Here is a 25,098-nt window from a genome sequence, read left to right on the forward strand (position 1 = left end):
ACCGATAATGACACCAATGCGCACCTGCACCGACGACCACTTCTACTCCACATGTATTCATTTTGCTGTTATAAATCGACAAAGGCCAAACCCGCTTCCGGAACCCGAGCAGGGCTGACAAAGCCGTCTTTTGTTTCTGTCTGGCAGTTCCTTTCTCTCATCTTCTGACAAGTCTGAACCAAAATCACACAAATCTGCTAAAGATGCTATGTGAACCTCACGGATGCTCTGCGACTAACACTCAGGGGACCTTGCACACATGCAGCGGCCGGTATTTGGGGCACCCGTTCGTCGGCTACAGGTCTGTTAATCCAGCAACCTCGTGATTGATCAAGACAACGAGCATCGCGTGGCCACGGTAAATTACTACAGAGGCTGGAAGAGCAGACACATTTGGGTCACATAGAAGATTGTGTTAAAGGGCTGAAACTGTTTGATTTACCTTCCTCCACTCTGCCCGGTTCTGCTACGGGGGATCACGGTTTATGCGATTGTGCTGAACAGCCATTCCGGATTTTCCGCGAGGGAAATCGATTCTCGGCCTTGATGTTGTCTTCGCAGAGGTTAGGTCAGCTTCTTGACGGTCGGTTCATAGTCAGGGGCCTGAATGGCTTTCGAAGCTTTTGCAACGCCGCGGCCTCAACACGAGGAGCTGCTAGACCGGGAGGTCTCCGAACACCACTTATTGTTTTTTGCACGGTGGTGTTGTGAAAGCTAACAGGTCGCTTTGTAGGGACCGAAGTCGGCTCGGGCTTATTCTCGTTGTTTTGCCCTTTAGTGTCGGGCTCGATTTCTTTGTCTGGGGTTGGTGGCCGAGGTGGAGAACTTGAAAATTGAGTGTAGTGCCTCCCGGATTTAGTTTCTTCGTGCTTTGGTAAGTTGGGCGCCACTGTCTTCGAGGCACTGAGCTTATGACGACGGAAGCTGGGATCTACCACTGGGCGTTTAGGAGCATCCGAAGGGCCATGTGTCAACGTCTCAGGCAGTACATTTTGTTGTACACGAGGCATGTTTGAACGCGGCAGAGATGCGGAACGCGACGCATTCAAATGCGCATCATCTGTAGTTGTGTTTGAGTCCTTCTTGACAAAGCCGAGGAGAGTACCTTGTCCGGTTGAACGAACAATTTTCTTCTGCTTTGAGGGAGGACCAGCTGTGGTGTTACCAGCGACTTGGGTCGTGAGGGTATTTGCCTGATGAGCCGCCGTCACCATGGAACCGAGCTGCGAAGCCATTGTGAAGGTAGCTGCCTGATTCATCGTGGTTGTATATCCGCTTGCCCACCGCGGTTTCTCGTTGCTTTCATAGCTGCCACTCTGGGTGGCCAGCCGAGGGCGTTTTCGACCGAAGCCTTCGGATGGATGCTCGTCCCGCCTTGTGCCAGCGTCATCTGTGGCTGCTTGTTGCTGGCTTGGGTCTTCGGGGAAAAGGTCGTCATTTGGACTGAAGCCTTCTGGAAGTTCACTATAGATCGTTTGTTGTGTGGGGGCGGCACGCCCCAAAATCCTGCCGATTGCCTCAAGCTTATGGCTTTCCAGATCTGGTCCGATCTTGGCGAATGTCTTTGCCACGGGCTCAACAAAGGATGAGAGTTCCACTTCGGACTGGCCACCGCCGTAAGATGAGCTGGACAATGGACAACTGATGTAAAGCAAAGCCTTTGCCCGTGTCATAGCAACATATAGCAGGCGGCGCTCCTCGTCACTATCTTCAGAGCGCGAATGTGGAATCGATCCATTGTAAGCCGCTGGAACAAAGACAATGGGCCACTCGAGCCCTTTGGCAGCATGTATGGTTGAGATGGTGACCATGGGCACAGCTTCTTGCTCTTCACCTTTCTTCTGAGTGTCTGATGCCAATGCCACGTTGGCCAGGAATCTGGCCAGAACATCGGAATCTCCTAATTGTTCTAGCCCCTCGACCTCGGGAAGCTGTTCGTCTTGATCTTGATCGACATCTTTAGTGAAGTCGTTTCCAAGCGCCCTAAACTCTTGCACGTTGGCCCATCTTTGCTCGAAATTTTCAGTGTCGGGGTACGTCTCCTGGAGGTACCGCTCGAGGCCGACTCTTGTGAGAATTTCATCAATAATGTCGACCAGGCCGTACGGCTTATCATCTGGTGAACTGCCCATCTTTTTCTGGATGTTCAAGATGAGACGAATAACCTCGCCGCTTATCTTCTGTTCGGTTGACTTTTTTATGTTGGTCCTAGCCAAGCGATCGCCGCGGCAGTGTTTGACCAGCAAAGCCCACAGACTCAGGGACGACCGCTCAGCTTCTTCGACCAGCGCCTTGATCGTAGCTTCCCCCACGCCTCGCTTGGGAACGTTGAGAACTCTCGCAAGGGCGTCATTGTTTGCCGGCTGGTAAATTACTCTCAAGTAGTCAAGTATGATCTTGATCTCCACGCGGTCGTAGAATTTGACGCCGCCGACCATCTTGTAAGGAATGCCAGCCTGACCAAGGGCAGATTCGATATTCCTGGACAGTGCAGCCGAGCGGAGGAGGATGGCAACATCACTGTGTCCCAACATACGGCCAGACAACAACTGCAGGCGGCCAATTTCCTTGACTATCCACTGTGCCTCGGCGATCGAGCTTTTCAGCCGCCTCAGCGTCGGTCTTGTGCCCTTGTCATGAACAGGCTTAAGGACTTTCTCGTACCGATTCGAGTCCTGTTGTATGATACTCAGAGCCGCGTCCAAGATAGCCTGTGATGAGCGATAATTTTGTTCAAGAGAGATCTGGTCCGTGTCAGGGAAATCTGAGAAGAGACGCTGGAGGTTCTTGATCTCTGCCGACCTCCATCCATAAATGCTCTGATCAGGGTCGCCAACAATGGTGATTCTGTTGCGTCTTTGAGCAAGGAGGCGCATGAGCTCGTACTGTATGCCGTTTGTGTCCTGGTACTCGTCGATGAGCACGGCATCAACATTGGATACGCAGGCCGGATGCGTCTGGAGCAGCTCAACGCAGCGGGTGAGAAGGTCATCGTAATCGAGGAGATTAGATCTCTCAAGATGGTCCTGGTACTCGCGGTAGCACAGCTCAAAGGACTTGGCTCCCTCTGCTGCCTCGCCGCTGCGTTTCCTTTGCAAGGAGGCTGGTTTCCACTCCTTGCCCTTTGCTTTCCTCTTGCTTATCCATGCACGTGCCTGGACAGGATCTATGCTCAACTGAAGGCGTTTGCAAATGCGGTTGATTATGGCCCTGGAGTCGCCATCATCGGCAATGGCGAACTTCTGGTCGAGGCCAATGTGCCTGCCGTATGCTGCAAGATAACGACGGGCTATGCTGTGGAACGTGCCAAGGACCATTCTGTTCTCGCGCCCGTCCCCAAGGGCGTGGCCGATGCGCTCTCGCATCTCACGAGCGGCTTTGACGGTGAATGTGGCAACGATGACATTCTGCGGCGCGTAACCGATGGTGTCAACAAGCCAGACAACACGGGAGGTGAGAGTATGGGTCTTTCCGCTGCCAGGGCCAGCCATTATGGCAACGGTGGCCGCCTCCGAGCACACTGCCCTGCATTGTGCATGGTTAAGGGTTCGGAGTATCGACGAAGACCTTGGTGATGCAGCCGTCATGGCCGTGACGGTAAATAGAACCGGACGCGGACCAAGCTGGACCTCGCATGTGTTTGAGAGGCCCGGGTAATAATAGCGGAGCACGGAAATGAGGATGAGAGTTGACAATTGACGACACTATTTGGCCACAATTTGACAAAAGTCGCGTCAAGTCGAACGTCACGATATTTGGACAACCAACATGAGACGCGTCTCGGAAGGCGGCCGACACGGGGAGGAGGGCCCAACCGACGACACGCCGCTTCCGCGCGATCACCTGCCTTGCGTCAACAGGAGCAGACCCTCCACTCAACCGCAAGGACGGGCATCACGTAAGCACCTCGCACGGACCCATTTTGACCATGGCAGCATGGGCAGTCAAATCACTCAATCAACCAGTCAATCGGTCAATCAGCCATTCCAATTCGGTTCATGGTCCTCCAGTAACCTGGCGATGTCAGCGCTAAACAAGCTCGGTCACATCACATCTATCCCACTCATACACACACCACACACACATATCAGGAGCAGAACGACAGAGAGGATGCTATCTCGACTCCATCAGATCCATTCTCACCGTCTGGTTCGCTCTGGGAAACCACCAATCTAGTCGGCCATCACGCCTCTTCCCACCCATCAGCCTATCTAATGCAATGTGCTCTGCTAGGTTTGAGGTGACGATCTCACATCACGACGACTTTCCCATCTCCCTGGCCCGCCCGCATAACTCGGGTGGGTGCCTGATAATCCAATTGACGCTTTCGTCGTGAGTGATAGAAATTGACTTCATGCCATGTCGGGTCAGCCTTCCAAATCAAACACGCCTCGAACCCGAGGTTGGAAATCCAGGCCATCCATCCATCCCGTCAGACAAGCGTGCTGCATGGCGAAGCACCCGTCAATGCCGGATCTTGCAGATGCAACTGTGGGAATAGTCTAAATCATTAGGCGACGGCTGCTCCTCGTCTTTTTTTGTCTGTCACCGCCCCCAGCATCACACAAAAACCAGGCGGTATTGGGGCCAGGACTTCCGCTCTATCTGATCGCCTGCAGATCACCATCCAAATCCATCCATCACTTCCAACCCAGCGAATTCACATGGGACAGGCACGACAGGGCAGGACACAGGATGCAATATCAAATGGGCGGGGAACCCACAAGCACCCAATCACGCAGAGGCGTCTACCGTACCACCGCATGTCGGGCGCTTAGAGACCCCTGGCCCCCTGCGCACCACTGGGCCCTCCAGCCAACCACATTACACGGCGGGGCTCTGGCCAGCCCTCCGTGCTGCAAGCCCACCGCGAGGTCACGACGATGAGCGGCCTCGATTCGACGAGTCCCAGTCCAGAAGAGGCCTGCCATGCAGCTGCCGCCCTGCATCGTCTGCCCATGTGCCTTGCTGTGCCTGAACTGAGATGGGGCCGTACACCGCGGCGGGAGGAGCCCAGGCCCCATTGCACAGCTTTTGCAAGAGAAAAGCCGGCATCTGGGCTCCATGAGTGGCTGCATTGTCCCCACGCCCTCCTCTTCCCTTCAGCTCTGCATCAACTCCGGTATCAACAGCCGCTATATACCCTTCCTGCCTCTCCTCTGAACGGCTCCGGAGGCTGATCTTTCCTGCGTCCCCATGCTACATCTCTATCACAATGCGTTTCGGCCCATCATACGTTGACTCAGGAACTAAACAATCCAAACCCCATCACACCTTAGTCTCGGTGGAGTACATGGCAGTCCGTCTGGTCTACTTGAAATAAGCCTTGGCCCCGGAACTCTCTCTCGTCTGATCCTCACCATGCCCCTTGGTCTTCGCAAACCTCCCACTTCTCTTATACATCTTTCGTTCTCTACAGGTTTCGTCACAGTTTTGGTAGCCGCTGCTGCTGCACCACAACCACATCCACCACCCGCGTCGCTCGAGGTGGAAAGGAGGAATAGCAACCCCCTCGGCATCGACTTGAGTCCTGCTCCTCCGCCTGACGAAGGTCCCGCGGGAGCAAAGTACGCTCTTCGAGATCCAGCATACCTCCCGGCTCAGATCGGCGGCATTGTCGGATCGTACGCTTTCTCGCTGGTGCTGGTCGCCATCATCCTACTGAGCTTATCCAAGAGGCGGCGAGAACATCTCCGAGCAGGAGAGAACATTGGTTCCTGGGAGGATTCAAACGTTGCACCAAATTTCTCCGAGCAATTCTCTGCCTTCAAGTCACAAGACGGCTTCCAGTGCAAAGAAGGGGAGTACCCGACGCAGCAAAGCTTCCAGGAGTTGCCAAAGATCCATACTCAGGATCACGTCCAAGGCCACGTCCGCAACTTCTCTCTGCCCTCGCCAACCTCGGCAAATTTCTCGACAGCAACGCGGGAGCAAAACCCTTACGTCCTCCCATCACCAGACGGCAGTCTTCGTGGACAACCAGGCGTAGACCCACACGTCAACCAGAGCGTCGTCCAACAAGACAGAGCCATGGCGCAGGCACAGTTAGAAGACATGTACAAGTACGTGATGGAGCAGGAGGCGGCCAAAGAAGCGGGAGTGGAGTTCAGAGGCCCCACTTTCCCAGCCGCAGGGCAGCAGCAAGAGCAGCTTGCTTCTTCACAGGGCATGCTTCAGAAGAAGGGAAGAAACAAGCCCGCAAACCTTAATCTAAACGGCGATGCCAAGTCGGAAAGGACGCAGTCCCGGACCTCCTCGATCCTGTCGGCCCTCAAGTCCCCACTGGGGAAGAAAAAGGAGAAGGTCCAGGCCATCAGCATTTCCTCCCCGATCATGACACCCATGACAGGCACGTTTCCCCCGCAGTACGCCGGCGAGGAGATGAACGCTATCCCGCCACGGCACTACGCACCGGCTGCACCGCCACCAGTCCCCGCGGGCAACGCAACATTCAGCCAGCGACGGAACGTCCAGATGGCTCCCCTCACGCCGCCGGATGATATTTCGCCAGAGAGCACGCAGAGCATCGACGAGCGGCTCCGCGCCATGGCAGGCAGGGGCAAGGACAGGAACGCCCGGGACGAATACAGCGAGGATGAGGAAGAGGAAGAACGACAGGGGCAGGGTAACTACTACCACTCACGCCAGCAGTCGTCCGCAACAGAGGCGGACCCCATCTCCGCCACTTCGGAGACGTCGACAACGCCACTGGTCAGGAACGAGCGGGCCCGCGACAACAGGTCCTCGGGACTTCCCACGAGCCCCAAGCCCGGGGTTAACCGCTTCCCTAGCTTGGGCTCGTTGCCGTCGTCCCCGAAGCCGGGCGCAACCTTCTCGCGGCCTAATGCGCCCTCGGCGGTGCGTACGGGCGGTGCGCTGCCGCTGCGTGCATACGAGCCGGCGTTGATGTCGCCCAATACGTACGACCGCACGGTCAAGCAGACTGTGTTCGAGAGGGCCGGCCCGCTGTCACCCGGGATGGGCACAGCACGCACGCCCCACACCGGCGCGCCGGTGCCGTACTCGCCGTACCAGCCGTTCTCGCCCGTGGTACCCATCACGCCCAGCCTGGTCACCAAGGCTGACAGGAAGAGGATGAAGAGGATGGAGCCCAAGACCCCTACGCTGGAGATGGTCCAGAGCAGCGAGGACATCTGGTGAGCGGCTGGCCCCGGGGCTGGCCTAGATGGTGCTGGCCCAGGTGGTGTGATCGACGCAGGTTAGCTTGACGGTGGAGTTGGCTTAGATAGCAGCTAGTCATGTGGCAGATCCTCTTCGAAAGTTTGGGCATGCAAGCTCTCTGGATATTATTTGTGGATGGATGGAAACCTAGGAGGGCCTAGCTTTGGGAACAACGCATGCGGCCGGCGAGCAAGCGTCGGTGAAAAGGCCGAGCCGCACTCAGGCCGCTGCGGACGACAACTTCTTGGTTGAGTGGTCCTTGGCGGAGCACAGACAAGAACTTTTTTGTTTAATCTTCAGTAGAGTCGCATTTGTTATCCTGGGACACCGGGTTTGTTTTGAATATAATACCTTGATGACCGTACTCGCTTTATGGGACTTCTTTTGGGCATAAATATGTCAATACCAAGGATGAGAGCCTCGCCGGCCCGGTTCAAGGGGTATATTGACCGTGACAGGTTGGCTTGGTTGTTGCACGGCGTGCTTAGGCGAGTGCTGTTGGCGCTTATGTTTGTGTCGTACAGCTGAAACACGAGGCGAGCGAAGGCAAAACCGCCGCCAAGTGCGAAGCTCGACGCTTGCCGCGAGACACACTCGATAAGCATACTACCGGGCAGCAGTGCGGATCCTCCCGCGATTCGATGGCTCGGATGAATCGGAGGACCATGTAGTCTAGTGCGGTCTAGCTATGCAGTCGAAATGGCTCGACGTTTTCTAGAAGAAGTGTGCTGTGCAGTCAGTCACACGACTTTGGTGCTTGGTCGCTTGCTCCGAAGGAGAGGAAAAGGTCTAGTCCGCCGTGAAGAACGACTGCCGAGGGGCAAGTACGCGGGTGACTGACACATGCGGTTGCATGATCGCGGAGGGGATGTACGAGCAAACCTTATCGTGATGCGGAATGACGACAGTCAGGATAACGGGCAGCGCTTTAAGGCTGAGTCCCTGCCAAATGCCACACACTTTTCAGAAAAAAATATCCAGGGTACTCTGTAGATCATCGTTCGTTTTTGAAAAAGTGTGTTGCATGTGAAGGTGTCGCTACTGTGCCATTGGTCTTCTAGATTGTGATCTGTCGGCGATGAGCGAGACAGAGTAGGTGTTAGCCATCTACTCAACACCAAAGACGTGTCCGTTGATGATGTTGATGCGTGTGATGCAAACTGCAAGGATCCCAAAGCTCTGCGTGCAGCAGAGCCAGCACACACCCTTCGCATGAGATCCCCTCCAGTGGGATGGCCCCCGTGGAATAAAACTTCAGAATAAGGGTCCTTTTCGACGCTGTAGATCTATTGGGCACCTTGTACCCCGCTGAGTTCCCTTTGGGCTGGATCCGGCAAGGTGAGAGACAGCTGAGAGGTGTAGTCGGTCAGTCGTGCAATATGTGGAGAAGAGGTGGTCAATAGTCGAGGCGCCGTGTAAGCCTCTCGTCCGATCCGGAGGGTTCTCCTAGACAATGTCTCAGCCAGACGAATGATGGCTTCAAGAAAGGAGTAGTGTCCGTGTGGAGCTTGTCGATGTTCTAGAATGCGATGAGCGATGACTGTAGCCACGTCTGGCCACAAGTGAGCAGTGGCCCGTGACGATGGGCAGTCGAGGCAGTCAGTGCAAGGATGCGACGGCTCTGCTGGCCGTGATGTATGGCTGTGACGGTGTCAGTGTGCGATGTAGGCAGTGTACAGCGATATTGAGAATCGAGTCGTCTGATAAACTCAAGGTCGGAGATGGGGGATGGGCAGCCACCGTCCCATCGAGTCAACCCTGGGGGCCTCGAGCTTGAGTCTTGAGTCGAGTCGAGTGAGTCGAGTGAGTCGGAGTCGGACTCGGGTCGGTGCTTACCCAAGCCCAAGCAGCCACGAAAGCTGTCGATGGCGACGGCGATGGCGATGCGATGGTGGCCGTGTGAAGAGGATGACTGGCTACTCTTCCTACTGTTTCTCCGCAAGAGGACCCTCGACGCTCCCCACCTGCCGCTTGACAGTTGAGGGGGATTGGCCACTCTGGCTGCATTTTGGCTGGTCGGGCTGGTCTGGCTCAGCCTTTGCTGTGGCTTGCCAGCTGTGATTGGCGAGAGCGGGTCCGCTCGTGCCTGGCTAAGGCTTCCCATAGGCTAGGCGTCTCCATCGATCGCCCCTGCCAACGAAGCAAGGAACCTTGGATCCTGCCTCCACGGCCAGTTCTGTTACGCACTTTCCTCACCTCTTGCTGGGCCCAGGCTGGGCAGGAGCCAGGAAGCCAGTGGAAGCCAGAAAACCAGGAAGGGGAGGGGGGGACCCCCAATCTGCCAATCCAGGAGCACCCCTAACAGTTTAGCACTTGCGCACAGTACCCCAAGCAGGCCCAAGTAGGACTGGTAGGGTAGGAGGATGGATACTACCGGCGCCCCCCGGCCGGCCTCTTGTGTTCCATGCGATAGTACAAGAAAATCGAATGATGCTCTGCTCTGAAACCTGCGCTGCTCCCTATCGTTCTGCTTTCCGACCTTAACATCTTACGATCCCTCTCTCCATCCCTCACCACCACTAATCCCATTTTTTCCCCTGGCCCATCCATTCTCGCCAGGCCTACTCGTGCTACAGAGCCAGTCTTACGGCCCAGACAAACCCAGACACCTTACGACACCCACGATACGGAACCCACCGTCCCGTGCCGTCACGTCCCATCCCCCAATTCCAGGCACACCGTCGAGCCTGACCTCACGCCGACCGTATCAGGAACGGCCAGGCCAGCGGCCAGAGGCCAGACAGAGGCCAGCTCTCGCAAGTCGCAAGATCCCGCCCGGTCGAGTCGAGTCGAGTCAATTTGGGTGACATAAGCCGACTCGTCACTCTCAGACCAGGTCTCGTTCCTCGCGCTTGACGCTCTAATGCCCGTTGAGCACGCATTACGAGGCACTCGGAGCTGTTGAACACTGAGCATTGAGCACTGAGAATCTAGGTGTCGATCGCCCGCATCGTCGAGGTCTTTCGGCGGCCGGAGCAAAAGCGTACTGGGCGCACCCCGTAACCATCAAGATAGTCATTCGGATTGAGACGAGCTCAATCAAACCAGACCGCCAGCGAACAGTGTCGCGCACAAGCCGTCGTCTACGCTGTCTTGTCACCTTTTTTGAATGGAATTGGGCCGTGATTAAGCAAAACTGCACCCAGCCAAAGTCCACCGCAGCACGTCGTACAAGCGACAGTGTGATCATCTGGTGAGGCAAGGGGACAAGAAAAAGCTCAGCTCAGCTCTGCTCTCTGCCCTGCCCTGCAACCTGCACCTGGTCCTCCCCTCCTGCGCGAACGGACGCTCTCCTGCGACGCTGCGACAGCGAAGCGAGCCGCCGAGCCACCCTTTTGCCAGCTGCCCGCGCGCGGCCCCTCCACCCGGGCCCATCCACCCATCGCTGCTCTCCCCATCTCTCATTTGGGTCCTTGCCTGTCCTGTCACGCGTTCATGTCGAACCACCTTTGCATAGCTGGAACGGTCTAAGCATTACCGCCGGTTCGGTCTGGTTCGTCCGTCGGTCCTGACGCCCTCCGTTTTGCCCAAAATGGCAGATCAACACCAAGATCCCCAGCAAGTCTGGAATGCTGGCCTCGACAACTTCGACTACCGGTCCAGCAATCCCCACTCGGCCTCCTCAGCCCCAACCTCTGCTGCACCCGCGCCCGCGCCTGCACCCGCATCCGCGCCAGCCTCAGGTACGGGAACAGGACCACGATCAGCATCAGGGTCGCCCTCCCAGTACTCCCTCGCCAACGGCACCGCTGCCCCCGGTCCCAACACCGATACCATCACCACCTCAGCCCCCGACCCGGGCTTCTCCGACTTCGCTGCCTCTACCGCCTGGACCGAATCTAATCAATTCACCCCTCCCCTTGGCCCCAGCGACGGCGAGCCTTTCGACGGCCTGAACCTGTTCCCTGACAATTGGAACGTTCCGACTGCCACCTTTCCAAACCAATCTCTACAGTACCGACCTAGAGCAGACGGACTTCCAAATTTCACCAACCCGCCGGCTCTCCATCTCCAGAACGGCGAGCTCTTCAACGCCTTCATGAACAGCGCCGCGGCCAACCCTGGCGACTCATCGTCTGGTCAAGGTCCTGTCGTGGGAGGCATGTCGACTCTGACACCAGCTCAGGAGGAGCAGCTCAGGAACATCGCCATGCCGCCCCATTTGCAATACCAGTCCCCCAAGAGCGAGCCCAGTCAATTAAGCCCACAGTCGAGCAACGGCGATGGCCACAAGGGAGGCTCTCCGGACCCCTCGAAGCCAGGCAGCCGCAAGCGCAAGTCCTCGGCCGACTTTGACGACTTGGATGACGATGACGACGACGAGAGCCAGCAGCCTGTCAAGAAGACCGCTCACAATATGATTGAGAAACGGTATAGGACTAATTTGAACGACAAGATTGCCGCACTTCGCGACAGTGTTCCAAGTCTGCGAGTTCTGTCCAAGAGTGCAAGGGGAGAAGACACTACCGAGGACAGAGAAGAACTACACGGCCTCACGCCTGCACACAAACTAAACAAAGCTACAGTAAGGCTGTAACGGCGTACTGAGTCATGAAATTAGGCTGATAACATTTTATAGGTATTGAGCAAGGCGACCGAGTACATCCGCCATCTCGAGAAGCGGAATAATCGCCTCAACGATGAGAACAGCGCCATGCAGCAAAGAATTTCGGCTTTCGAAAAGTTGTTCATGGCTAGTGCTATGAACGGCACCATGAGCCCTGTCCAGAACCAGAACTCGCCCATGCAATTTGGGCAGGACGCTTCTCAATTCATGAACACGCCAGTGGGAACTCCAAGGGGGTTGGATCCCCAAGGAATGATCCCGGTGCCCGATGACATGAAGCGCATCATCAGTGCGCAATTAGCTTCTGGACGACCATATCCCGTTCCACAGCAACAGTTCCAGCAGAACCCAGCCATCATGCGACAGCAACAGATCCAGCAGCAGCAGCAAATGCAAGCCAATCGCTGGCAGGGCGCAAGTCCATACATTGGCAAGTTCATGGTCGGGTCGCTAGCAGGATTGATGATCCTCGAGGCAGCCCGCGAGAATGAGCAGAGCAACGAGTCGCCAGAGGGCCGTGGGCTCTTCGCTGTTCCTCTGCAGCTCTTGGGTCCATTGGTGGCACGTTCACATGTCAGCATCGCCGGATATTCATTCTCCCTATATCAAACCATATCCACGATCAAGTCTCTACTGCTCCTTGGCGCTCTGCTCTGGGTATTCGTGCCCTCTCTCTTCGCACCTAGGCCACCGAAGACGGACAAGACGGCGCAGATCAACAACGCGAACCTCAAGAAGGTGCCATCCCTGGCCTCGCCCATTCACGTGCGGAGACAGGCCTGGCTCACGGCCATCCAAACTGTCTGGGTGCCTCGGCATAACTTCTTCCTCGAAGCAGCCGCCCTGATCTTGAAGACGATGAAGCTTAGCCTGCGAAACATGATGGGTATACATGGCTATCAGATGTTGACAGGGCTAACTGAGGAACAAGAAACAGCCAGAGTCAAGGCTTGGACAATCGCCCTGGATGCGCAGTTGGCTGGAGGAGACGTTGAAATCAACAAGAGCCGCCTGACTTTGACACTACTTGCAGCTAAGACCCTTCCAGACACGCCTCTGCGACTGATGCTGAACGCTCTTCATATCCGCGTCTTGCTCTGGCAGCTGGGCAAGCAGGGTCTCCACAATATTTTGGCTGCCAAGCTGGCCAGATCAAGGTGGAATGAGGCGAGACAACTGTACCGGCTGAACAACTCCCTCCGTCGGAACGACTTCGCATCATCCGATGACGAACTTCCAGAGCACCTCGCTGTGCTTCTTGAGCAAGACTGTGACGACGTTCTCAATGACGACATTGTGCAGCGTGCGAACAACCTAGCATGGAACCGCCCAACGATGCACAACATCGATTCTGATGTTGACGGTATGAATGCCGTTGTCGAGGACCCAGCCGTACGATCTCCTATGGACGCTGTCGCTGCCTGGTGGTCGAGCCTTATGCTGCAACGAGTACTATCAGCCAGCCTAGCAGAGGTCGAGGACAAGACTGCACAGGCCAAGCTAACGGGCGATGACCTCAACCTGGCCGTCAAGGTAGCACCTATCGGTTCAAACGCCCAGGTGCGCGCTCTTGTCGCCAAAGCTGTGCTCGTTGAAGAGAAGCGAGGGGCACACATCGCCACTACCTTGAAGGCCATGGGACCGAGCCTGAATCCCGACAAGCACCCCCGATACAGCCAAGGAGTCCCGCCCCTGATCGACTCTCCCATGTCATTCATTGTTCCAGATCCTGACGTTCAGATGGCCTTGCGCTGCAGTATGGCCATTGCACACCTCGAACGCTACGAGACTCCACCCCACAGCGCTTTGTCGATCATCGACGGCATCCTTCCTGAATCGACAGAGGGGCTTTCACTACTTGGCTGCACGGCAGCTTTCTTCATGGTGGAGCGCCTGCACAACCACGCAGTCGCTGCAGAGGCATGCGCCACATCTCTTGAACGTCTCGCGGGCACATTGAGGATCTGGATCGGCAGCGAGGAGGGCGACAGACCAGGACTAGACCGTGAACTCCGACAAAAGCTGGTGGAGAGATGTCTCAATGTGACCAAGAGTATAGTCGGCATGGCTGAAGATCAAGGCTATGCAACGATGAGCGAGTGCGATAGCGATGACAGCATGTGCGATTCGGTTGGTGTTTGAGGGGTCTGCGGCTTTACAAAACTGATAATCAGGTTTCTTTTGTCCAAGTTGCTATGCGTACACGTGTGATGGGAATTCACTGTATATATACTGCATTTAAGAACGGGATATCACTCCCCGGGATGCATCGACTACACGGCTCATGTAGGGGGGCAAAACTGTTTTGCGAGCTTTGGTCTGCTCTCAGGCGCCGGCCAAGGCCGCGCGGGTGTCCGGGGGTGGCTCTTTGGGAGGCCTTTTTTGTTCTTCTGTCTTTGGTTTCGACAACGACGTGCGTACGGTGTTTGAAAGCGGGGGCATGGCCCAGACATGAGTGCTTGGTGTGCAAAACTTGATTTCGTCTTACATTTTATGGACTATAGCTGCTACATAATTTCATACTCTCTTCTTCCCACATCTCTGGTCTGGTTCAACTGGTTACATGGAACAGGTATTAAACCAGGTCCGGACCAAGGGCAGATACTGGCGTAGAGATGTACGGATGCGGAGATCACCAGACGGCTCCATTGTGGTCTTGTGAGTTCGAAGGGATTAAGTCTTTGCATTTTCTGCCAACGCATACAAAAGCGCAATGTTAAAGATAGACTGGAGTTGGCGCCATTAGCATCCATCCTCCACCGTGCCCAGTCGGCGCAACTGCTACAAATATACACTGGCCCTGGGACTCAAAGCTCGCGTGAGGACATCCCGCTCGCATCATCTGGATAACAAGAAACAGTCACGAAATAATATAGCTCCCTAGAAAAGAAAGACAGACATGTGCCCATGTAGAGGATTGAAACGAGTGCAGCCCCCCACAACACAACAACATGTATTTATTCATCGTCCTCCGGGGTGATATCAAAGTCGTCCTCGGGGAAGCCGTCCGTGTCGCGCGCCTTCTTGTCCTTGAACCTCAACGCGGCCGGGACGCCGATCTCGAAGTCATCCTGTTGATTGAAAGGGGGGCTGGTCAGTCCTCATCTTCCACGAAAAGAAAAAAAGACTTCGTAAGGATACCCAAGAGCAAAATGGGGTGATGAAAAAAAATCCAGACGCCCTGGCCTGCTCACCTCGGGCCAGCCGACCGCTCGCTTCTTCTCGTCTGGCTCGGCCTCGATCTCAAAGTCGTCCTCGGCAAAGTCCTGACGCGTCGTCAGGGCGTGCTTGCTCACGGGCTGCGGGGCGGAGGGGAGGGCAGAGGTGACTGCCACCAGGGCAGCGAGGGCCAGAGTGAAACGCATTTTCTGGTGGGTGGTTGAGGTTGTGTCTCTGTGTGGCTTGAGAGTTGAGGTTGGCGCCTTCAAGGCGGTTGGGTATGAAATAAGGCTATCAATGAGTGTTTGGAAGTGAAGACAATAATGATACTTAGAATTAGGCTGTCATACAATCTGGTTGGCCTGAGGATATCTCGGGGCTGGAGGCTGACCTATATACCCGCCCAATCGCCCAGAGGCCATCGACAAGACGTTCTGAAAGAATCGTTTCCGCGGCCGCCAGCGAGGCTATACTTGCACGAAGCTTGATTCTTAAAAGTCAAGCTTTGGCGGGCAGTCGCGACAAAACCTTCCTCGAATGTGGTTCAGGAGGCGGAGTCTTGGCCAATGGCCAATGCCATCCCAAGTTTAACTCCGTCACGGACTTGGCCCCGGAATTGAGATGACTTTGGCAGGAGAACACTCGCCCGTTCGAGCGAACATCTTGCCGCGTAGATAGTTGGATGTCCACCGTCATCCTGGCATGATCTACTCGTGATATCTCGAAGTTTGGGGAGAAGTTCGTGCCGCCGTGGGGGAGTAGACTTTTGCTCGTGCCAAACCTTGCACGCCCTCGAAACAAATCCCATCGTCGGCATTGCTGCCGAGCAGGGTTTGAGTCAAATTCACGGTGAGCACGGTAAGAGGCCGATAACATTTCTCTTTCGAAGTATCTTTGTGGCTTTTGACTGCGCTTGCACGAGACATGGTATTGGGACTAAGTCGCTCTTGGTCGAATTCCATGGGGAGCGCTTCTCGAGCGATGGGAAGAGGATTTGCCCCAGCCTGAAGAGTTCGATCTCAGAGTCTCGGTGTGAAAACCAGAGACATGAAGTGGACAGTATATCACGACAGGGTTTCATGGCTATGAAGTTGTCTTTTTTGGTTGTTGTCGACTCGATAGCACAGGTACAGTGAAGTGAGTCCAAGACTTGGACGAGACAGCATTCCTGTTATTTTGATCTCTCCGTATCTATTACAACAGCATGCCTCTATTTCATAGATATTACCAGTCCATCCCAGCACCTCCACACCCACCAGACATAAGCTCGACAGGCCTCTTCATAGGCAGCTCAACATGGGGTTTGACACCGGGCTTCTTGGCCCTCGTGCCCACAAACTGAATCTTCTTATCCAGCTCCGCAAACTGACCCTCACCTTCTCCCTTCTTGACCCTCCACTTGGCCGTCCCAAGCGCGGCGTCGAGCTCCTCCACAGGCGGCAGCTTCAGGTAGACGAGCCCATCGTCCCGCTCTTCGACCTCGAAAGTCGCAATGGACAGCTCGCTGTCGTTCTTGCAGCCGCCGCCGGCGAGGTCGAAGTTGCGCTTGTGGTTTGGGCACGAGACCCAGGGTGCGGCGCCGCCGCCGCCGCCGCCGTCCTGCGCGGACTTCTCGTCGCCGACGAGCCCGTCCGACAGCACGAAGGCGCGCTTGTGTGGGCACATCTGCTGCGTCGCGTAGTACCTACCGCGGATGCGCCACACGGCCAGCTGCGTGTCGCCGCGCTTGATGTTGGCCGAGATGCCGTTGGGCAGGCTGTCGGCGCCATCGAAGTGCGCCGCGCCGATGACGGGCTGCCACGTCGTCGACGTCCACTTGTCCTTAAGGCTCTTGAAGTCGTCCCTGGCGGGTTCCTTGGCCCAAAAGACAGGGCGCGGCTGGTCCCTGTCCCGTTCGATCTCCATGTTCTCGATACTCTCTTCTGTGTTGTTGAACTGTTTGAATTTGGCGGCTATCGCGGGGTTGTTGATGGCCTCGGCCCACTCGTCGAAGAATGAGTCCACCAGCTCGGCCATTTGTGCTTCGAGAGACTCGTTGATACCTAGCTTATCCTCGAGGACAACCTCGCGGAGATACTTGATCCCGCCGGGAAGAGCCTCGAGCCACCTGGCTGTGCGCTGTAGTCTGTCTGCTGTACGGATGTAGAACATGAGGTACCGGTCTATTATGGGGATGACTTCTGATGGAGGGACATCCTTAGCGAGGAGTTCGGAATGCCTTGGCTTTGCACCACCATTGCCTCCAACAAAGAGATTGAAGCCTTTCTCCGTGGCAATGAGCCCGAAGCTGTGTCATAAAAGGTCAGTCTCTTCCAGAGCAATGTTCACTAGTAGAAAGACTCACTCCTTATTTTGCGCCTCCGCACATTCACGCACGCAACCACTGACTCCACCCTTGATCTTATGCGGTGCCCTGATACTCTTGTATCGCTCCTCAAGCCGCACTGCCATGCCTACACTGTCGCCAATACCATATCGGCACCACGTTGTGCCAACACAGCTCTTGACCGTTCGCAGGGACTTGGCGTAAGCGTGTCCACTCTCCATGCCGGCATCAACAAGAGTCTTCCAGATGTCGAGTAGATCTTGCTTCTTCGCACCAAACATATCTATACGCTGGCCACCCGTGATCTTCGTGTACAGACCGTACTTCTTTGCAACCTCGCCCATGACTATCATCTTGTCTGGCGTAATCTCTCCGGCCGAGACGCGAGGCACAACACTGAACGTGCCGTTGCGCTGGATATTGCCCAAGAACCGATCGTTGGTCTCCTGCAGGCCGTGGTGAGGCTTGTCCATGACGTGCTTGTTCCACAGGCTGGCGAAGATGCTCGCCACCGTGGGCTTGCACACCTCGCAGCCCACGCTGTCGGCGTCGATGCCAGCATCCTTCATGACCTGCGGGAATGTCTTGAGACGCTTCACCATGACGATGTTGTACAGGTCGGCGCGGCTGTAGTTGAAGTGCGGGCACACGTTGTTCTTGACCTCGTTGCCCATGCTCACCATCGTCTTGTTGAAAATGGACTGCACCAGCGGCATGCAGCCCCCGCAGCCGGTGCCGGCCTTGGTGCAGGACTTGACGTCCCCGATCGACTTGCACGTCCCGTCTTTTGTCGAGTTGACCACGTCTCCTTTTGTGACGTTGTGACATGAGCAGATCTGCGTGTCGTCGTCTAGGTCATCTGCGCCATCGTCGTCGCCCTGCTTTGCCCCCAGAATGAGTTCTGAAGGTGCAATGTCGAGCTCTTTCTGGTTCTTAACCATCGGCAGAAGCTTGATGTAGTCTTTGGTGTCGCCAATCATCATGCCTCCAAGAAGATATTTCCCGTCCATGGTAAAGATGTATTTCTTGTACACATTCTGGAAGGGATCCTTGTACGTTAGAGCTTTGACTTCTGGTGGCGGAAGGCCATCTGTGAGGAGCTTGACATCTTTCGTCTTCCCGTTCGTCTCGCCGTTGGTCTGCTGTTTCTTCCTGTTTTTTGCGGCTACTTTAGCCGGCAAATACTTGGGGCCGTCTCTGTCCGCGAAAAAGTCGCCAAAGCTGGCGACTTCCACGCCCAATAGCTTTAGTTTCGTACTCAGGTCTGGCCTCTTGTACGCCCTCGGTGTGTGTTGTTTTGCCTGCGTTAGATTGAAACTCAGCACATCGGCCATCTCCACGCCCGGTGCAATTAGCCCAAAAGTTTGGCCCTGCCAGGAAGCGCACTCTCCTATCGCGTAAATGTCCTCCTCACTGGTCCTCAGCATGTCGTCCACGACGATGCCGCCGCCGCGGTCCGCGCATTTGATTCCTGCTTTTCGAGCTAACTCGTCCCGTGGCCGCACCCCGATGGCGAAGCAGACGGTGCTGCATGGCATGTACTCGCCGTCCTCGAAATGCACTCCTGTGACGGAGTTGTCGTCGTCGACCTCGATCTTGCCCACGCGCTTGCTCAACATGACGTCCACGCCAAGGTTGCGGACCTGCTCGACTACCATAGAGCCAGCCTCACCATCGAGTTGGCGGGACAAGACCCAGCGATTGCGCTCAATGACCTTGACCTGTTTCAGGGTGTTGAGGTCCATCATTGCCTTGGCGGCCTCGAGACCGAGTAGTCCACCCCCCACGACAGCGCCGTATGTTCCTTGTTTTGTGGAGGAGAAGGCGATGAGCCTTTCGAGGTCATCGATATTTCGGTAAACAAACACGCCCTTCGCATCGTGACCGGGCGTATGCCGAGGCAGGAGTGCATTTGAGCCAGTTGCTAATACCAGGACGTCGTAGGCAACTTCGGAGCCATCTGCACATGTGACGGTCTTGCGATCCTTGTTGATATCCGTGACTGCCTTGTTGAGATGCCATCCCAACGCATTATCTGTGCCAACGTTGCCCTCGTACCAGGACAATGGGTTCAAATATAGCTGGTCGACCTTGCGATGCTCGAAGAAGGAGGTCAAGCCGACGCGGTTATAGGCGAGATGTGGTTCCTCGCCAATAACAACTATGTCGTATTCGCGGGTACGAACGTCGAGTTTGAGCAGCTTTTCTCTGGCAGGCTGTTAGGGGTGATGTGCTTTGTTGGAAGAAGAGCATGATGGACTGAGGCTTACATGAAGGCAATGCCGACCATACCCAGGCCGACAATCACGACCTTTTTCCTGGAACCGGCTGCCATGGTTCTGGTTTGGTATGCGTGCTATGAAGCTTGGTGATATGATCCTCCAGCAGTCGATAGTCTGTGCGAGCTCTAGAGTGTCAGCACTTAGCAGGTTACTGTGCCAGTGATCACCCAATAGAGGCAGGAGATCTCCGCATAAGCATGTCACGACAACAAGATAGCAGCACACTTTGTGAGGATGGAAGAGGAATAGTTGGAAGCAGCCGAGGGGGAAAATGTGGTGTTGTGGACGGTGAACATGGAATTGGTCGTGGTCTGTCTCTACTCTATCAGTCTGACGGCAAATCAGCAAGAAACAGCATCTCCGAAACCAGCAAGTCTTGGCTGCGACCTGATTGTACAAGCACAGAAGCGCATTGGACTACCATGGGATGGTTTGGGCTGTGCGATATCTGCGACACATGGCATTGCGCGAGCGCAAAGTTCTGCTGCGTGGGTGGACGGAGGCAGCATTTCCACGGGATGGCATCTCCGGGCAGCACTGAGCTTCCAACATCTCCGTCATCACCAGGGGTCATCACGGCGACGGTGGAGTGATAAGGACGGCACCGCCAATCGCGTGTTAGCCATTGCCTAGCTTTATCCACCGTCTCTGAGCTGCCCGCGGAGAAAGATAACGGGCCCACGCCAGAGGGAAAACTGAAAGCTCAAGGACCGTTCCCTGCAACCCCCATCTCTTATCTAATCTGTTATCGCTTATCGCCTGCTTACGACCAGACCACTGACAGTTGCTCCTGCCCAGCCCATGGCCCGCCCGCCCAGGCCTTCTCAATCGACAAGGAGCAGCGTCTCATTCTCATCAATCCCTGGAACTGCAGCATCTCATTATATGTATGCAGTTACCGACCATGCCCTCTGTTGACGATCACCATGCCTTCTCCAGTCCTCAGATGCTGGGCCGCTGTCGATCAAAGTCTTCAATGGGCTTGCCCAGACGGTCCGGTCCGTTGGGTCGTGTCGCGAGGCGAGGCGAGGCGAGTTGTGGAGCTATCACCCTCGCAGTGAGGATGAACAACCCTTGTGCTCACAACGTCCGACTCTCTTCCTCACTAACAATGAATAACGCAGACTAGTCGATGCACGTCTCAGGAGATCGAGGCCGGATGTGCATCGCTCCATTTTCTACGAAGGATGAGCTCGAATCTCGGCTCCGGATGGACTACCTGTGCATCTGCACACTCAGGCGCGTGCCCAAACCATCGTCACTCGGGCACCCGCATCTTGACGAATCTTCCAAGAGGCCTGGGCTTACTCTGTACCACCAGAGGCAGGTGACATCTTTGGGAATGCATTTAATATCCAGAGACAAGATGCTGGAAGTGGTGGGGTTGCTTTCGCTATCCCCTGACCTGCAATGCAACACCGTCGCCCACGGGACAGCTGGTTCATCCCATCTCACTCCCAAGGTTTCTCCAACTGCTCTTCAGTCCCACACCATCAGCCTGGCAGTCATTTTCCCTATAATGTCCATTTCTTGACAGTAATGGCCGATGGAAACGACTGGAACGAGTACCTATGCATCGCTGCTGTGCAACATTCGCGTCCATGCGAGCTGCGAACCGATTCCAAGTTCCACTGACGGCGTTGGGACAGAAGTTGGCCCGCCAAGGTGCGTCTTCTCCGGCATGGCCAGCGGGCAAACATTGGCGCTCGACCATCAACGCATGCAGCTTCTTCGACCCCAGAGACGCGTTAAGGACAAGGATCGCATTCACTCACCTACGCGAAAGTCACCTATCTGACCTAGACCCAGCTCATAATCGTTCCAGTCTGACCACTTGCCGCTTTTCCGTTCTACGGTCGTTCTACGGGGTGCCGGCTCTCCTAATGCTCTGATCGCCCTAGAAGTCAGACCTGTTATTGTTTCGGCTCCTAGGAACTGCCCTGGAATTGCGCGACTCAATTCTCAATCTCTGGTGCTGAGTACTAATGTGGGCGCACTCGGACATCTATAGGACCCGACAAATGGCTCGTTCATCTCCTTAAGGCCATGCCATGCCGAGACTTTCCACGTTGGCAAGCAGGCCATGGCTATGCAAACCTTCTAGCCCCTGTTGTCTGCGCATTACCACGACTCTTGAGCCCCCAAACCCCTCATTCATTATTATGCGGTCTCGCACGCACGTTCGCTCAAAGCAACATGCCAATTTAAGCCAGCACTGCTCTAGTCTCGGCAACGGGCGCCTCCACACTTATCCCCAACAGGCGCAGATCTTTCCTGATCACACTGGACGGTTGCATGGAGCCAGCGCTTGGTCTACTAGTAGAACATCACAACGATGTCCTGCAGCACTACCCATCTGCCGCACACACATACGACTCAGATCCGTCTGGCAAGCAGTATGCTAGATTCCATCACCTGGTGGGCTCACGGTACCAACCAAGACTCGTGACAGTCATCGAGTGAGCCACCCGGCCGAACTTCAATGGCTCATCTTGCATTTGCTCCGGCATCTACACCCGCTTCGAGGTACCCCTTTAAGGTTTTGTTGCCCAACTCATTTGCCGCGCCTAAGCTTACAGCTACTTCCAAGTTCCTTTGCATGTGTCGTCAGTACGCCCCCTGACTGCCCGCTGGTAACGTGGGCCCTCTGCACACCTCCTTCTTGGACCTGCAAGTGCACAGAGCTAGGGCCGAGCCCGGGGCCGGGGACATTAGCAGACAAGGTTCATGATGCCGGTTCGTCCATACAACGACCGTACATGCAGTCTAATTAAGTTTCCCGCACATGCGATCTGCATGTCCCCTGGAGAAGGCTCCGGATTAAAAGTGATGAGCTTTCCCCAGAAATCGTATATGATAAGGCGCTCTGCTCCTCTGCTCTCGACGCTGTCTGTCGTTGATCTGGCGATTCCCTTCGTTTCTAGTCTGTACTAGTCAGTCGCTTTGTCTGTTCGTCATGCATTCTCTAGACTATGTTCTCGCCATATTGGCGACGGCGTCCCACGTAGCTGCGGTCCCTCGCGCGTCCCATGTCCGTGGGAGCTCGTCACCGCCGGTCCAAAGATACATGGGCCCACCCTCGTCCTATGTTTACAACCAGACTCGTGCCGATGCTGTGAAGCAGACATTCCAGATCTCCTGGGACGGATACTACCAATATGCTTTTCCTGGTGACTCTTTGCTGCCCTTGTCAAACACGTTCGAAAACGATCGGTCAGTCCAAGCACTCCAAGCACGCGTACCATCATGTTACAGCCCGCTGACTAGCAAACAGCAATGGCTGGGGTGCCAGCGCCATCGACGCGCTCAGCACGGCTTTGATCCAGGGCAACACAGAGGTTGTCAACCAGATCCTGGACTTTGTCCCAACCATTGACTTCAGCGTCAGCTTCAACGACACTGAAGTGTCTCTTTTTGAGACTACCATAAGGTATGTCTCGCCCGGAAGTATCAAATTTTGTATACGATAGATGTTAATTTGAGACTATAATAGGTATTTGGGCGGCCTGTTGTCCGGTAAGAATATCAACACGGCCCTAATATTACCCTAGTGAGAGATGGAAGTATCCCCAAAACACTAGCTAACAGGAAACTCAAGGCTATGACCTTTTGAAAGGACCCCTCTCAACCCTTGTGAACGATACGAGCAAGGTTGAGTCCCTTCTGGACCAGGCCAAGAACTTGGCCGACAACCTCAAGTTCACTTTTGACACGCCTACCGGCATCCCGGACAACAGTCTCTTCCTCGACCCTCCGAGGATTGGCAACTCAACATCCAACGGTGTTGCAACCATCGGCACGCTCATCCTAGAGTGGCAGCGACTGTCCGACCTGACAGGCGACCCCTCGTACGGCGAGCTCGCGAAAAAGGGAGAGTCTTACCTGATCAACCCTCTCAACCCGGAGCTAGGTGAGCCGTTCCCAGGACTCATCGGCACCGATGTGTCGATCAGTAATGGCTCTTTCCTGGACTCCAGAGGAGGCTGGACGGGAGGCACCGACAGCTACTATGAGTACCTGATCAAGATGTACCTGTACGACCCGGACACGTTCTCGGGGTACAAGGACAAGTGGGTGCAGGCCGTTGACAGCAGCATCAAGTACCTGGCGAGCCACCCAACAACCAGACCCGACCTGACATTTTTGGCTTATTACCGCAATAATACGGACACGGGCATTGTTTACCTGTCGCAGCATCGTAAGTCAACTTTCATTGTTCATTCTTCTTCGGCGGTTGTTTCGGGTGGAAGAGTTGCCCCACGTTGAGTGTGCGGTCGCTGCTTTTGTGAGCCCGGAGGCCGGGGGGAACACAAGCACAAAAGCAGACCACGCGGCGTCGTGTGACATGAGCCACCCGCCCGTATATGCCGGATTTATGCTCGAATGTTCTAGCCTCACTAGCACAACATATTGGTTCCCGGTACTCTATCTGGACATCCCACCAAGGCTAACACAACCCAACAATAAACAGTGGCGTGCTTTGACGGCGGCAACTTCATTCTGGGCGGGCTAACGCTCAACGAGCCGTCGTACATCGACTTCGGGCTGGAGCTGGTGGCGGGGTGCCGCGACACGTACACGCAGACGGCGACTCAGATCGGGCCCGAGACGTTCCGGTGGTTGGGCGAGAAGTCGCCGGCCAACGCTACAGTGCCGCCTGGCAACGAGACCTTTTACGAGCGCGCGGGCTACTACATCGACAGCGCCGATTATGTCCTGCGGCCCGAGGTCATCGAGAGCTACTACTACGCGTACCGCGCGACGGGTGACCCAATCTACCAGGAGTGGGCGTGGGAGGCGTATCTCGCCATCAACGAGACGTGCCACGCGGGCAGCGGGTACAGCGCCATCAACGACGTCAACGTCCCCGGTGGCGGCGGGTTCGCCGACTTCCAGGAGAGCTTCTGGTTTGCCGAGGTGCTCAAGTACAGCTACCTGATCCACGCTGAGGTGAGTTATTGGGCCAGCATTTCTTTCGTCGCCGCCTTGATTGTTTCTGCGCAGCTCCACTGACATCCATCGGTATAGGACGCTCCTTTCCAGGTAAAGGCAGACCACACGAATGAGTTCGTGTTCAACACCGAAGCTCACCCTGTTCGGATCCCTGGTGGGGAGAGTACGACGTGATAGATGGTTCCGGCAGGGAATCTTGTGTGTTCCTTAATTTTAATTCGTACGCATACATACATCTGTGAAGATACATATGCATGGGATAGGAGTCCCTCACTGAATACTACTGTCTATTTTTATTATGGGACGAAGGCCCTGCGCTCCCACATGCTGCCTTGTTGGCCTCTTGCCTTGCACTCTGGTCTCTTGCGTATTGCCACCTCGTATGAAAGTCATCGATCTTGTGAGGCCACAACCTTAGTCGGCCACGATGGGCAGCTGATGCCAGCAGCGTCACAGACCGATGTGCCTCGTCGATGTCGGGAAGTCACAGCACCAAGCTTTCCCTGGCTATCAATTGGCTGTGTCAATGGGGTTCACTTAAACCCAATTTTCGGACTTCCGCTCTTCGATCCTTTTTTTCTTTTTGCAATTTGTTTGTCTGCCAACTCTCTTCGGACATTGACAATCTT

The 25,098-nt window shown here is 55.3% G+C and overlaps 6 protein-coding genes across 6 annotated transcripts; 3 read left to right on the forward strand and 3 right to left on the reverse strand.

Annotated features, from left to right (window-relative positions):
* Nucleotides 1-569: 569 nt before the first annotated feature.
* J7T55_000578 (uncharacterized protein) lies at nucleotides 570-3,491 on the reverse strand (the record flags this gene model as incomplete). Its single annotated transcript, XM_053131503.1, has 1 exon — nucleotides 570-3,491. The coding sequence occupies one exon, from the start codon at nucleotides 3,489-3,491 to the stop codon at nucleotides 570-572; it is 2,922 nt and encodes a 973-aa protein (XP_052990309.1).
* Nucleotides 3,492-5,361: 1,870 nt separating this feature from the next.
* On the forward strand, nucleotides 5,362-7,161 carry J7T55_000579 (uncharacterized protein; the record flags this gene model as incomplete). Its single annotated transcript, XM_053131504.1, has 1 exon — nucleotides 5,362-7,161. One exon carries the CDS (start codon nucleotides 5,362-5,364, stop codon nucleotides 7,159-7,161), a length of 1,800 nt encoding a protein of 599 aa, XP_052990310.1.
* Nucleotides 7,162-10,714: 3,553 nt separating this feature from the next.
* On the forward strand, nucleotides 10,715-13,891 carry J7T55_000580 (uncharacterized protein; the record flags this gene model as incomplete). The annotated part of the gene is made up of 3 exons (XM_053131505.1): nucleotides 10,715-11,707; nucleotides 11,762-12,635; nucleotides 12,687-13,891. 3 exons carry the CDS (start codon nucleotides 10,715-10,717, stop codon nucleotides 13,889-13,891), a joined length of 3,072 nt encoding a protein of 1,023 aa, XP_052990311.1.
* An 815-nt stretch (nucleotides 13,892-14,706) lies between these two features.
* Nucleotides 14,707-15,114, reverse strand: J7T55_000581 (uncharacterized protein; the record flags this gene model as incomplete). The annotated part of the gene is made up of 2 exons (XM_053131506.1): nucleotides 14,707-14,820; nucleotides 14,944-15,114. The coding sequence occupies 2 exons, from the start codon at nucleotides 15,112-15,114 to the stop codon at nucleotides 14,707-14,709; spliced, it is 285 nt and encodes a 94-aa protein (XP_052990312.1).
* A 1,018-nt stretch (nucleotides 15,115-16,132) lies between these two features.
* On the reverse strand, nucleotides 16,133-19,569 carry J7T55_000582 (nitrite reductase; the record flags this gene model as incomplete). The annotated part of the gene is made up of 3 exons (XM_053131507.1): nucleotides 16,133-17,195; nucleotides 17,253-19,442; nucleotides 19,505-19,569. The coding sequence occupies 3 exons, from the start codon at nucleotides 19,567-19,569 to the stop codon at nucleotides 16,133-16,135; spliced, it is 3,318 nt and encodes a 1,105-aa protein (XP_052990313.1).
* A 2,903-nt stretch (nucleotides 19,570-22,472) lies between these two features.
* Nucleotides 22,473-24,643, forward strand: J7T55_000583 (uncharacterized protein; the record flags this gene model as incomplete). Its single annotated transcript, XM_053131508.1, has 6 exons — nucleotides 22,473-22,729; nucleotides 22,791-22,946; nucleotides 23,010-23,032; nucleotides 23,115-23,714; nucleotides 23,988-24,466; nucleotides 24,545-24,643. 6 exons carry the CDS (start codon nucleotides 22,473-22,475, stop codon nucleotides 24,641-24,643), a joined length of 1,614 nt encoding a protein of 537 aa, XP_052990314.1.
* Nucleotides 24,644-25,098: the final 455 nt, after the last annotated feature.

This window comes from Diaporthe amygdali (genome assembly GCF_026229845.1).
Source record: "Diaporthe amygdali strain CAA958 chromosome Unknown NODE_27_length_698932_cov_65_101997, whole genome shotgun sequence".
Classification (NCBI taxonomy): Eukaryota; Fungi; Ascomycota; class Sordariomycetes; order Diaporthales; family Diaporthaceae; genus Diaporthe; species Diaporthe amygdali.